At 31.0% G+C, this 14,177-nt stretch overlaps 1 protein-coding gene across 1 annotated transcript; it reads right to left on the bottom strand.

Annotated features, from left to right (window-relative positions):
* Positions 1–529: 529 nt before the first annotated feature.
* On the bottom strand, positions 530–13,772 carry LOC131845888 (leucine-rich PPR motif-containing protein, mitochondrial-like). The gene is made up of 16 exons (XM_059195039.1): positions 13,580–13,772; positions 13,150–13,497; positions 12,058–12,214; positions 11,566–11,675; positions 10,156–10,387; positions 9,589–9,795; positions 8,618–8,831; positions 7,384–7,596; positions 6,125–6,345; positions 5,335–5,511; positions 4,245–4,403; positions 3,552–3,766; positions 2,655–2,828; positions 1,601–1,823; positions 1,112–1,334; positions 530–760 (listed from the first exon to the last, which is right to left on the bottom strand). The coding sequence occupies exons 1-16, from the start codon at positions 13,690–13,692 to the stop codon at positions 579–581; spliced, it is 3,168 nt and encodes a 1,055-aa protein (XP_059051022.1). The 5' UTR covers positions 13,693–13,772; the 3' UTR covers positions 530–578.
* Between the last annotated feature and the right edge of the window lie 405 nt (positions 13,773–14,177).

The following is a 14,177-nucleotide window of genomic DNA, read 5'->3' as shown; positions in this document are numbered from 1 at the left end:
ATAGAAGATATCAATTTTTCTTCTACGTTCAAGCCAGTAATAGACTTCCTTTTAGTTATTTTTGTATAAACATGTGAAACTGAGTTAAAGTTTATAAATCACCCATATCAGCTTCGTTCTTACCTTCCGGATATTTCTCACTCAATCAATTGGGAAAGCATTGGAATATCCTCGATCTAAAGTTCTAAACTTATACTAGGAAAAAAATAATATTGTAACATCATACAATAATTTAATATCACAGACATTAATTACTAATAATTACAAATTGTCCATTTATTTTTGAAATAAATATTCGCACTCTTCGAATTCAAAATCGGTGACTATTTGACGGGTGTATAATATATTCATTTAATATACTAAACCTTATTGTTGAAAGCAAAGTAATTATTGTTAAATAAGTTGAGAAACTTGCTCTATTTGACTAACTAAACATTAGAACATTAACAAAACATTTTGAGTTCGGTCGATATTTTAAGAATGCGATATATTTCTATAAATTAATAGTAACATTAAGAACTCATTATAAATGGCACAACGACGCTGTACTAACTGTCAACACTTGATTACTATAAAACTTAAAGATTTGATGCTTTTTTCTGATGTTTGTCTAGAAGTAAAGAAAGTTCCGAGGGTACAGGTCTGTTGTTTGCCTGGATCAGTGAGCAAATGTTCCGTACAAACTTCTGAGAAGGCGTGACGTCATATTCTTGCATTCTGCTCCAGAGCGCTAAAGCATCTGTGCAGTTGTCTTCGCGTTCTGAAAATGCAATAAGCTATGTTACTAGAGTTTGAAAATATATCACCAACCAACCTCACCCGGATCGCAATTCATGTATTAAGACAAATTCACATACATGCTTTAAATTAGCTTCAATTATTAAATCAGTAAATAAACTAGTTTTTAAAAAAATATCTGTTGAGTATCTTGCCAGTTCTTTCAATTGAATATGTATACTGAACTGGACGGTAGGGAAAAAATTTTAATACAAATAATTTTATGTTTATAAGCCGCTAAATAGTCGTACATGAATAAATAATTTTTGATTTGATGATTATAAAAGTTGAAGCGGTTGAAGTAACATATTATAATTAGGATAAAATAACTTACGGTACACATCCAACATGAGCTCATAAATTTCGTCGACGTCGACATGCCTGAGGTCTTTAGCGCATTGGGCGATAGTCTCCAACGCGTCCACCTTCCTCTCTTCAGCGAATCGTTCGCAGCGACGATGCAGCGCGTCGGGGTGAAACTTCACAGTAGGATCCAAGAATAATTTGCGTAATGTCTTCTTGTAACCGACATCGGCGAGCGCGGCGATTAGACTGAGCTGAAATTATGCAGTTTTCAACCAAATGCCAAAGTATTTAGGTATTGTTTTCGGTTGATGTAATCAGGATCTTTCGCACTATGTGTAGTATATACGACTTGTACGAATATCAAAGAAAGAGATTTTTTTTTATTAGATTGTCTATTGATATAAACATATTTCTATTTCATTCTACCAACAAGGATAATTAGTTTTTGAACATAGTTTCAACGTTAATTTTTTTTAAATGAAATAAACATTTTTCGAATTAAACCTAAAAAAGTTACCTGAACATCGCCAGGACCGTGCACTTTTTTGTCAATGTTTAAAACAGTCTGAGCTAGTTTATTAAGTCTGCTATTTGATTTTTCATTCGTAATGAAAGTTTCCTCTGATTTCCCGTCGCCCATTGTCTTTAATATGGCACAGATCAATTCATGTTTCAGAGGTGTTTTGTTATACTTTGATGCCAACCTCGAAAACTCGTTCACTGCTTCTTGGAGATTGTTGCTGTTGAAAGAACAGTTTATTGTCAAAGAAATGTGGGATAACCCCTTAACATGTAACATGTCCCAACCAGTGTTTCAGAATGGGACAGTCTATTTTACAAACAATTGCCTTCACAACTCCACATTTCAGCTCTACTAACAGAATAGAAAATAATTTATTCAAATAAACTTCATTTATGCACTTTTGAATAGTCTACATTTTTTTTAAATATACCGCTTATTCGGAAAGCTGTCTCATCACAAGAACAATAAGCAAGAAACTTGTGTGTTGCTCTTTTAAACAATCCTTGTAAGTTCACATTTTACAAGTCGAAACGTGTGAATACAAGCTACCAACCAGCACTAATTTATTTAGGATCAAATATAATAACACAATTAAGATTAAATCAGTCGTAGTGATAAGAGCAGTCCCTACAAGCAGCACTCGTTCACGAGTATGACGGTGATCCAGCCATCACTGCGCTCGACCATATTTTAGGAAGCCCAATGATCCAGCCCACCACGCCGCCACATGTTTGGACATTTTAGTGAGCATGACTACTCATTCCACTCGACCTGGTCATAGCTACTTAAATTGATTATATGTACACTGTAATAGGTTACAGTATTCGCACTTTACGTAAGGATGCATGCGACAATCAATACAAAAGCCACTACGCTATCATATTTCAAGAAAGCAGTATGAAAAAGAAATTATAACATGATTTGCACAGTTACAAAAAACGTATGTACGTCATCTATGAGACGGAAAGGTATATATGACTCATTGTATTTATACTATGACGTCACACGAAAAATTTTTATGACTAAATATTTAAAATCATATACTAACTTTTTTAAGTGGACGCGTATCAATGGACCTAATATCACATTAGAAGGCTTGCAATACCGCAACGAAGCAAGCAACTCGAACATTTTGCGAGCTTCCACGTGGGAGCCGTGTGCCGCAGTTGCGTCCAACAACCGCCAACAGTTCATTGATACACCGCGACCACCCACTATACGCCTGCAAAAATATTAAATGTATCGTTAATAAATTGAATATTTTAAATTATGTAAGACTGAGAATATAATAAAACTTTAAAACAGTGTAGAAACTCCTTAAAGAATAATCATTGTGAAATTACAAATAAATAAAATTGAAGTGTCTTTGTAATTTCAAATAAACAGCTTTTCACTAAACGCCTAAGAAATTATATACGGTCAAACAATTAATTTAATAAAATCTTTGTCTGTCTGGCTGTCTGTTTGTTCTTGCTAATCTCAATAACGTCTGACCGATTTTGACTAGACTTTCGCTTGTAGATAGCTAATGTTATAAGGAGTAACTTAACTTACTTTGATTTTAGAAATTTTATTTATTTTAGTAATAAAAAATAGTAGGTACTACAATCAAATTATAAAACAGTACATTGCATCGGGTGAAACTATGAAAAAATAATAGAATACAATATCGGCACATCATCAAGTGACCTGAACACTTTTATTCATTTTTTCTTTGATTAGAAAAAATAAAATTTGGAAAAATATTGTTTTTATCATTAAAAAACTTATTGTAATATTAATTTGTTTTTTTTATAATTGAATTATTTTTTATAAAAACAATATGCGTATTTTATTTATACGTCTTACAGTAACAAATTTAGAGTAAATTGTCTTTAATTTGTAACTAAACACAGTGGTGCTGCTATATGAATATCCATCAATATAGGTCTAATAAAATGTTTACCTCTTTTTAGACTCTTCGTCAATCAGTTCCATTGCTTGATCAATCTTCTTTCTGTACACCATGAGAGTAGCAAAGTCTATGACTTTGTATTCGTCCAGAGTGAAGTTAGGGGAAGATTTGTTCAGATCAGCGAGTGCTATCTCAGCGAGGTCCAATTCACCCAACTTCACATGTAGATCAAATATTGCAGCTTTCATGCCCGCTGAGAGAAACACCTAGACAAAAATTGTTTAAAGGAAATTATATATAATAACCATTAAAAAAACTGTACAAAATATTATAATAGAATTTTAACTGAAATTAAACTAACTTACAATCATACACTACACTTACGAATCATAAAATATATTCTTACTTGCTTAGTCATTAAGATTACTACATATAACAAAAAGTCGCAGTCAATTATTGAAAAGTAAAACCAAAAGAAAAGCGGTAGAAATGTGATATGTCTTTGAATTAAGTAATATTTGCAATTTATTTTGAATTATACACTGAATATCAAAAATATCGGCGGTACTGATAAATTAAGTATATTGTGTATTATAGTAATAATACATAAAATAAATTTAAAAAAACACAAGTATCTTTTTAGTTTATTACTTTATTCATTACATAGAAATATTTAGATTTTTTTCTATTTATAACATTCGAATTAAATTAGTATTATTTATAAAATAGAAAACAACCACTCACCCCTTCCTTCTGGCACTTGTCTGCTACCTCTCTGGCAGCGGCGAGGTTACCTTCTTTGCAATACTCTTGAAGCAACCTCCTAAGTACGCCACGTGTATTCATACCCTTAGCTTCTAATTCGCTAAGGTGTGCTTTCAGGGATTCTTCATTCATATGTTTCTACAAGGTTAAATATTATAATTAACAATGGTAATTGAATACACAGCATAAAACATTTCTGGTTGTGTTTTTTTTAATTGGTTTGTCAAAAACATGACGTCCCACCTGATAGTAAGTGGTAACTATCACCTATACACATGAACTGCATTATGGATATCATGCTATCATGAATCCGTGATCGTGACAACATTCATGCGTTACCATTCCAGAGAACTAAAATGTCATGCCTCTTATCTTAATTATTTTTTCTCAATTAATTAATTTAATTTCTTAATTAATAATAATTATTAATTATAATTTATTAAGGAATAATTAAATCCTTAATAAATTATTAATTCTTAATCTCCACCCTACACGTGAAATACAGCTTGTATTTATTATTGACATATATATTATTAATCCAAACTATTCCAAATTTAAATTGGTTATTGTTGTTTGCCATATAGACAGGCAAAGGTTTTAGACCACACAGCCAGTTCTTTGCTTGAAAACGAAATGACAAATAATAATGAAAGAAATTGCAAGTTTTAAATGTATCACATTAGGATGAAATTATATCATCCCATAATCATATGAAGCTTGAATTTAAAAAAAAAAACTATTTTGTAGACAAAGTGTTGAATATACATATATAGGATAGTATAAAACAGGCACAAGAAACTTCAAAAGTAAGCAGAGTTTGTTAGGTAGCGGGACAAATCATAAACATATAGGTATGTAACTACAAAATATGAAATGGTAGTAAAATATATTTTATCGAATGTAACATATTATTTATACATAAAAGCGATTAATCATGAATACAAATATGTATTACTCGGGAATATAATCCAATATCCTCAGTAAGTAAAACTGTTAGACCACTGGTGGTGCAGTTCTTGTATAATATTCAATACAATTGTTATATCATATAGATATGAATAGTACTTACTGGATGCGGCATCTGTTGTACAAACATTTCACCCTCATCCACGATACGCTCATCAGTAATCTCAATTAAACTGTCTCGGAATGTGTCAATGATGTCCTTGCCATGCTTCTCTGGTAGTCGACTAATGCAGTAATCGGCTGCTGGCGTAGATATGTTGATACCTGCTGCTTTTATTGCCTAAAAAATGTAACTCTTTTTATGAGAACACGTCAATTTTTGTTACAAATACAAACAATTCAAATTGAGAAATTAAAATAAGTAAATAAAGATAAATTGGTCACGCGCTAGACATGTCTCATAAAAAATTATCTGGGTATTTTCTATGTACTTAAAAGAAAATTAAGTATTTAGTCTGTTACACATAACACAAGCTGTTTATTCTATTTAACTACATGACGCTGTGGCAATTAATTTTATTATTAAACTACCTGTGCCCACGATTTTACCCGCGAAATGAATAACTTGTGTTATCCCTATGTCTAAGCTATATTATTGTAAAGTATATTTAAAATACATTCAGTTGTTTTTGAGTGAAAAAGTATCAAACAAACATCTATCTACACTCACAAACTTCCAAGTTTATAATATATTAATATTATTAACCTGGAAGTTTGTGAGTGATGATGATTTGTGAAGATGAATAGATTGATTATTGGTATTATTATTATTATTATATGATATTATGATGAATATATATCAAATAATGAAATATTAAGGATAAATACAAATAGAACAATGTTTTTACACGGTATCCCTAACAAACAATCTGTGAAAATAAAACAATAATCACCTTAATCAGCTCCAAAAAGTCAGATACGTCCTCCAAAACCCTCTTATTTTGCATGAAGACACATAAAAACCTGCCAACCCAATCTTTATTTTTATCTCCGGCCTTCTTTGTAACATCTTCTAATATGTGAATAGTGGATTTAACATCAGAAGTCGTTAAATAACCTTTTAGCATGGGTTTCAATATCTTCTCAACATCAACTTTACCTTGGAATAGCTCACCTAAAATATAACCTTATATAAAAATTTCCTGCGTGGCACTCCTTGAATAATCCTTTACAGGGTTGCCAAACTCGTAATGCGAAAGATTTGTTACAAGCTCTTAGCCTAATACGACTTGGTTTTCTAAAAGTTTAGAGAACCAAGTCGAGCGAATATACGAGATTTTCTCAGATTTTTTTCTTTAATGTACAAGTACATTATAGGGTTTTGATCTATCCATTTACAATCTTATACCACATAGCACGAGGATCCTCGTACGGTGGGCATAACTGATGCATTATCTATAGCGTAAACAACTTGTGCCGAGTCCTGGGTTAAACCAATTGACATTGAAATAGGTATTGTTATGTATTGTATAATTATTCCTTTTCCTGTTATTTTTTTTAATTGTTATGCTGATAATTCAACATGATTTTAAATATTAAATTAATTTGTTAATAAATAACATAGAGTAAATCATATTTTTTCCCTAACAAATTTTGCATGCATATGACATGACATTAAAAAAAAGAACTTTATTCTTGCCTCAATCATAATCCTAATCTTCTTATACATAAAATTCTCGTGTTACAATGGGTATGTCCACCCCTAACATTATTTTTTGGGAAAATTTTTTATTTATATTTTTATTAATTTTCACCCTTCTTTCACCAACCCCTATTTTTTTATAGCATTATTAATATATATGGCGAAACAACGTTTGCCGGGACAGCTAGTATTATATAAATGAAAATGTTTAAACAATTATTGTTTCTTTGAAAATTTTGTACATTGTACTTACTATTGTACATGTACCATGTCAGCCTGACCTCCACATGGTAACCATCGTGATAAATTCATTCATAATGAATGTGCATACTGACCACATGTCATTCTCATCTTATCTCCACTGGTGCTCCGCCAGCGTAAACCGTTAGCGCAGGCAGGAGCACCATTCCATTATCATCAATAAGAAAAAAAATACATGGTCATGTGAATGAGACCAGTTGTTGAAGTTAACTATACTATAAAGTTGTCGGACAAAATAAAACTACTTACAAATCTCGCTAGCAGCCCTAACTTGTCCCGTGTTCAAGAGTGTTACCATCATAGGTGTAAGCACTGTGCTAACAGTAAGACCTGCATCCTGAAACTTTTTCATTAGGTTTTGAGGCGAGGTGAAACTGACATATGGTAATGAGTACTCCATAATCGTGTCGTAATCAGGCTTCACTTCCATGGTAACCATAGTTGAAAGTGTATTCATGATACCTAAAATAAAAATAAAATTAATTAATTAATTAATCTAAGATAAAGTATATTTATGACCCCGGTACTGGATAATAACCGTATGTATGGAGGAAGTATGAAAGTGGCACCGATGTCAGAGAGCTTGAAGAGTAAACGTCAATCATGGTATGGACACGTAATGCGTAGGAATGAGGATAATATTTTAAGAAAGGTGTTACATATGAATGTGTGGATGGTTATAAGGGCAGAGGAAGGCCGGAAAAGAGACGGATGGACTGTGTGAAAGATGATATGGTAAGAAAGGAAATAAATAACGCGATGACTGCGAACAGGGATGAATGAATATTAAGAATAATAATATTATTATAATATTATTTGAAGAGAAAAATATATTACGCCGACCCCAAATAAATGGTATAAGGAAAAAGCAGATGATGATACTGGATAATAACCCCATTGCTAGCAATGTATGGTACATCCAGTCAGGTTGACGTCCCCTGGAGACAGCCCAGATAAATTAATGGTGAATTTACCACTATGGCCCAACTGACCTGACCTTATGCTCATCTTATAATCCACTGGCCCCTCCAGCCCAAACCATAAGTGCAGGTGGATACACGATTCCATTATCGTCCATAAGACCCCAATACTAGACTATGCCTGTATAGTGTAAGTCAAAGCACAAAAAATGTAATTTTTTATGCTTTGACTTACACAGAAACAATAGTAGTAATAGTAAAAAAAATCTATGTGAATGTTTGTCTGTGTATACATGTGAGACAAATGTGGATATGAGAACAGACACATCCCATACCATACAATTCCTTTCGTTCATTTTATTTCGTATTGAATTTTATATATTTCCCATATAATGTATGTACACATGTACAATCTATAAATAAATAGAGATTAATTCATAAATTTCTAAACATGTCTTATACTATATCAATATGTATATAAATCTTGGCATGAACATTCTAAAAGTATTTGATACACATTATATTTAAATTAAATTCATATATAGATAACTAACTCTACTTACCTTTCTCCCCGTAACTTTTAGAATTATGCAACAAAATAGGCCAAAAATAATGAGGCCTGATTGGCATGCCCAGTTGTTTCATACGCATAAACAAATCTAGAGCAAGTGGCACTTTGTTCAATTGCAACGCGGCCTCCGATGCGTTATGCAAGGCTATTGGGTTCCTCCCAGACGACATTAGTTCCTGTGTTATAAGACCGATGATACTTGATGGCTGGAAAGTAATTATTATTATTAGTAACTGATATATAAGGTATAAAATCGGCACGTTTAGATGCTATAAAGTATAATATTGATGTTAGCGTGCTTCATTTTGTGTTGTAGTTTCGATAAGGAAACATTGCATATGTCTGTACATAGTGATCTATGTATTAGACCTATGTATATATGTTAAAGTACCCCCACATTTTTAAGTAAGTATGAGTATCAATGGATGGAGGATTAAGGGTAATTGAATTTCTCTTTTGTATAAAATTGGAACCAAATTCACTATATATAGATATGTACAGAAGAAACATAATAGATATAAGAAATCAGCGTGGTAAACATAGAAGGTTTAAAAATGTCTAAAATTTTAACATATTTTTTTTAATGCTTGTTTACGCTTATTTAAGAGTTGAGGATTTTGAGTGCAATAAAAATCGGAATTACTTGGCGATTATTCAATTAATTTAAATTAATTATAAGTAATGCGATCGTTAGCGAATATTTGAATCTGAACGTATAACCGTTGACGTTTTGTCTCTGGCCCGCTAAAACCCCGGCACTGCAGTGTTGCAGTCTTAAAAATAGGTTTTGGGCCACATATTTATATAACCGGGTCTAAATAGCTTAAATAATATATATATATATATATATATATATATATATATATATATATATATATATATATATATATATATATATATATATATAAATATATTAAAGTGTTATAAAATTCTATATAATATATATAGAATTAAAATACTTACTATTGAAGCTTTAACGCAGTCCCTAACCAAACTTCGTCCGTGTAATCCTTGATCATCCTTAGGCCCAAACGAAGGCAGTGGCAAACATTTATATATTTCCAGTGCGACAATTGGATGGTTTTGATATACTAGTAAAGTTGCCACACTTTGCATGTAAGGAGAAATGGATGGTGTCTTAAGGGTTTCTTCGGGGAGATGACGCAAAACCTGCATAATATATCCATATTAATATTGTAATTTTGAAAGTGTGCCTAGTTGTTACTGTTTCACTGCTCAACAATTGAACTGTTCTTTTCATGAACCAAATCTGTATATGAAAATAGGCTATAAAACAGCCTTATTTTGTCAAGACTTTTACTCACAAATAGCTAAATAATGTTTTAAGGAGTAAGTTAGGCTACTTTTATATTAACAAAAAAAGTTAAATTTCACGCGAACTTAGTCGCGGATAACAGCTACTACTATTGATTTTCTGAATAAGGGGAAATAAAAAGCCAAAATATATATACTATTATTTTCATAAGTACAGGTAATTATTACTATAGACAAAACAAAACAAACATTTACCTTTGCAACATACTCATAAGATCCAACAGCTGCTAATGTCTTCACGATTTCCATAATATGTATTTCACTAAATTGTAGACCACTAGTCTTGGTTTTATCCATCTCCTCGTATAAGAGTTTAAATTGCTTATTGTATGCCAGAGCTCGCACCTTTGCCAGACATGTTTCTAAAGAGTTCTCAAGCTTGAGAGATTTCATCATTGACACTACCTCTTGAATATTATTAAGATTGCTAGAAATGTTATTAATTTTCTTATCTGATATCAAATTAATTTTCGTTAATATATTTAAATAAAAAAAGAATGTTTATTAAAAATATAAATATTAAAATGATTTAATTGATAATGTGGAGATAGATTTAGAATAGTATATATATAATTATCTAATATTTTAGAATAATAAACACAGCGCCATCTAGCCCCAAGCAAAGCAGAGCTTGTGTCGTGAGTATTAGATAACTGATATAAACAGTTACTTTTATTCTTAAATACATACATAATATACATAGACCAATACAATCATACTTATGTACAAAAATGTTTTACCGAGGAGTGGAACCCACAACCATTAGTAGTAATATGGTGTGCTATATCTCTACACCAGGCCGTCGATATATAAATATGTACTCATGCAATATAATATGTAATAGCTGACTATGCATACTATGCACTCAATACTTTAAACGTGTGCATTTTTTCTTATATAGTGACGGACTACCTGATGAAAAGTGGCCACAGTCCCCTATATGCGTAATCCATTCAGACATGAATAATATGGAACAAACGTTCAAATTTAAAAGATTCCAAAACTGCGATTTATCATTATGCACTAAACAAAGATAAAATAATAGTGCCTTCAAAATGGGCATTTAATTAAAAGAATAGTAATAAAACCTTTAAATATAAATAAAATTGGAGTGTCTGTTTGTAATGTTGAAATAACCATTTTTTACTACATGCATATGAATATAATTACAAGTACATACACCAAAATTACATTTTTACAATTTTTGTCTGTCTGTTTGTTCCTGCTAATCTCTGAAATGGCTGGACCAATTTTGACGGGACTTTTTTTGGCAGGTAGCTGATGTAATAAGGAGTAACTTAGGCTACTTTTACTTTATAAAAATTATTTTATTTTAGAAAAATAAAGTTAAATTCCATGCGGAAGAAGTTGTGGGAACAGCTAGTAAAGAATAAAAATGTAATTTAGCTAAACAAACTCAGGTCTGAAAGAATTAAGCAGCACTACAAGCATCAATGGGTGTCACAATGTATTATTGTGACACCCATTGTAAATGCATCAATACAAATTTTTAAAACAATAACATATTCACAAACAAATATCAAGTATTCTAATAAATAGTATTTTTTACTGATAATGGAACAGTAATAGGAATAACTAAATTACCCAGCTTTTCCTTGACAAATGATGAGTGAATTAAATATACTTTCCGTGGCTGGAAGACTTTGTGCTTTCATATTTGATATTACTTCAGTAGCTTGATTAATATCACCAGCCTGTAAAGTAAAATATTTGAGTTATTAATAATTGCATATATTACTTTTATTTAAAAACGATATTATAATTTATTTATCAATATGTACCTACTGGCTATAAGTTATTTCAAATAACAACAATATTATTTTATTACTTATTAATAAAAAAATCCCAACTTACGATTGTATTTTCCAGTTTAGAGGAGAGTAAAGGAAGTATTATTAATTCAAGAACACAACATAACATAACATAACAAGTAAACAGCATATTCAAAATTTAAAAATTAGGATTGCCAGATAATAAATTCAAATAAGTTTAAACAATTAGCACAGATAGATAGGCTACCATATTTAAATTCATTTGAAGAATTATTAAATTATTAATTATTGTAATGAGATTTACCTCTCCAAGTGCTCTTATTATTAGTTCATATGTAGTAATATTTGGTTTTGAAGGAGCCATCTGACTAATGAAAGAACTGGCTGTGAGTGTCCTATTATTAGCTATATAAACTCGTAGCAATTCATTATAATGTTCCACATAAAATTTTGTATGAGGCCTGCAAATAAATTATATTATCTTTTACAAAATTATATTATTTTTTTAGTAGAAATTTGAAACTTTTTTGGGTTATAATCTAATATTTTCTTTATTTGGTCAAAGTCACTAAGTTTTAAATAATTGTATAAAAACTAAGCAGGGTTGTAGCCCCAAATTACAGGCACTAAATAGCTTAAAGACACATCACAATACTTTTATTTTGTACACATCAGAATACAAAAACAATGTGTCTATCCAAGTATCAGTAATCTAGTAGCCATAGTGTAAGACCTGCTTAGATTGTGATTAAATGGGCCTTTGTGAGTTGTCCAGGAACTGAAAATGTATTTTGATAACTTATTTTACACAGTGGAATTGTTATTTATTATGATACTGATTCACTTTATTCCACAGGACCAATCACCAATAATATCATAGACCATAATGTAACATCTTGCTATTTCAGATTACTATATTATAGAAAAAAAAGTAAAAGTGATAAGGACCAGATATCGGGGCTGCTTTGAAGCCGGTGAAACAACTGCTCACATAATCCTGGAGAGCAGTAGCCACACAATTAAAAAAATCCTTGGAACGGTGCGGTCACTCCGAAGCCTGTGAGAACACCAGGAGACTTCTGCGCTTCTGGGAGGAGCTTGGCTGGTTACTTTAATAGCCTGGCTCTACACACACAATGGCCCAGATGAGAGACTAATTGCAGAGAATGGAGTCCAACTTACATTACATTACAAGGACCAGAAATTTGATACATGTACAATAAACAGATTCCATTTGTGAAGCAAATCAACATCAGTCATCCACATAGTTCAAAGGAATAGAAAACTAAAAAATATGACTTGGAAGAAAACTACCTGAATATTGGAATCACAATCTTCAAAATCAGGAAATAAAATATATTTTTAGTTTTATATATATTACTATTTATTAACTTACTTAAGTGTACTCCACACCAGTTCTACTAAAGCCATTCTTGAGGCACTTGATTCATCGGGCAACAGTTCTGTACAACACCGAATCAATTGTAATCCTTGTTTTTTTGTTGAAAAGTTGAATTCCTTGACTTTGTTGATCACTTTCATTAAATCATTTTTGTACACCCTATTCTTCTGATGTATATCACTTGATAAATTAGCAATAAATTTTTCTAATACTTCTTCAGACGACGTAGACCTTAGAGGGGGCATTTTTTGCTTTTGATCATTTGTTTTGGTAGAATATTGTACATTACTTTTTAATATAATATTGCCGGATTTTCTTGTGGACACGACATTACTTATTGTTCTGAAGATTAAAATTGCTTTATAATAAATATATCCAGATAATGATAGTGGATAAGGAGCATGAAGGTAAAAAATATAATAACCTATATATTTGATAGCGGCATGGGCAGGGTGATAGCTTCTGTTTTACAGAAATGTTTTTACATGATAGTACTCTAGAACTAATAATTTTTAAATATTGCCTAGTTGTAAGCATTTTATTTTCTAAGAAAATATTAAATTTTTATATAAGGAATTTGGTTTTCAATATATTTGTTTTCATAATACAGTGTTATAAAAATGACATTTTGTCAATTTAGAAACTAATGTCATATATCTTTCCGATCTGTAATGTCATATCTGATGTTCTATAAAAAGTACATTGTATATAATATAAAAAAAATTTAATACTCTGTGTCCGAGTTGTATTCATAGAAAAAGAAAGGACTAAATCATCTTAATTCTGATAGTCGTGATTAAGATTACCTATTTGTGATGCAGATAATGTGAAGTAGTAATTTCTTCTACCCTATTTATTCTGTTTGTTAAAATTACTCCAATACTTTCAAATATTAATGGACGAATAGGTATATATGAAGAGTTCGTATGTACAATTGACCGTTAATTGAACAGTCTTATTTCAAATATAGGCGAACGTATGGGGGAACCAAAAAATAAATTAAAACTCATCTGTACTATAAA

Source organism: Achroia grisella, unplaced genomic scaffold (genome assembly GCF_030625045.1).
Source record: "Achroia grisella isolate CSIRO2021 unplaced genomic scaffold, CSIRO_AGI_Agris_v1 utg487, whole genome shotgun sequence".
NCBI classification, from domain to species: Eukaryota; Metazoa; Arthropoda; class Insecta; order Lepidoptera; family Pyralidae; genus Achroia; species Achroia grisella.
This window is presented reverse-complemented; position numbering and strand designations above follow the sequence as displayed.

Excerpts from the sequence above, each read along its gene's own strand:
- LOC131845888 (XM_059195039.1), bottom strand. The coding sequence starts at position 13,692 with ATGCTTACAACTAGGCAATATTTAAAAATTATTAGTTCTAGAGTACTA. Across the intron at positions 5,512-6,124 it reads ACTTTTTGGAGCTGATTAAG|GCAATAAAAGCAGCAGGTAT; the intron begins GTGATTATTGTT and ends TACATTTTTTAG. Across the intron at positions 1,824-2,654 it reads ATACGCGTCCACTTAAAAAA|CAACAATCTCCAAGAAGCAG; the intron begins GTTAGTATATGA and ends TTCTTTCAACAG.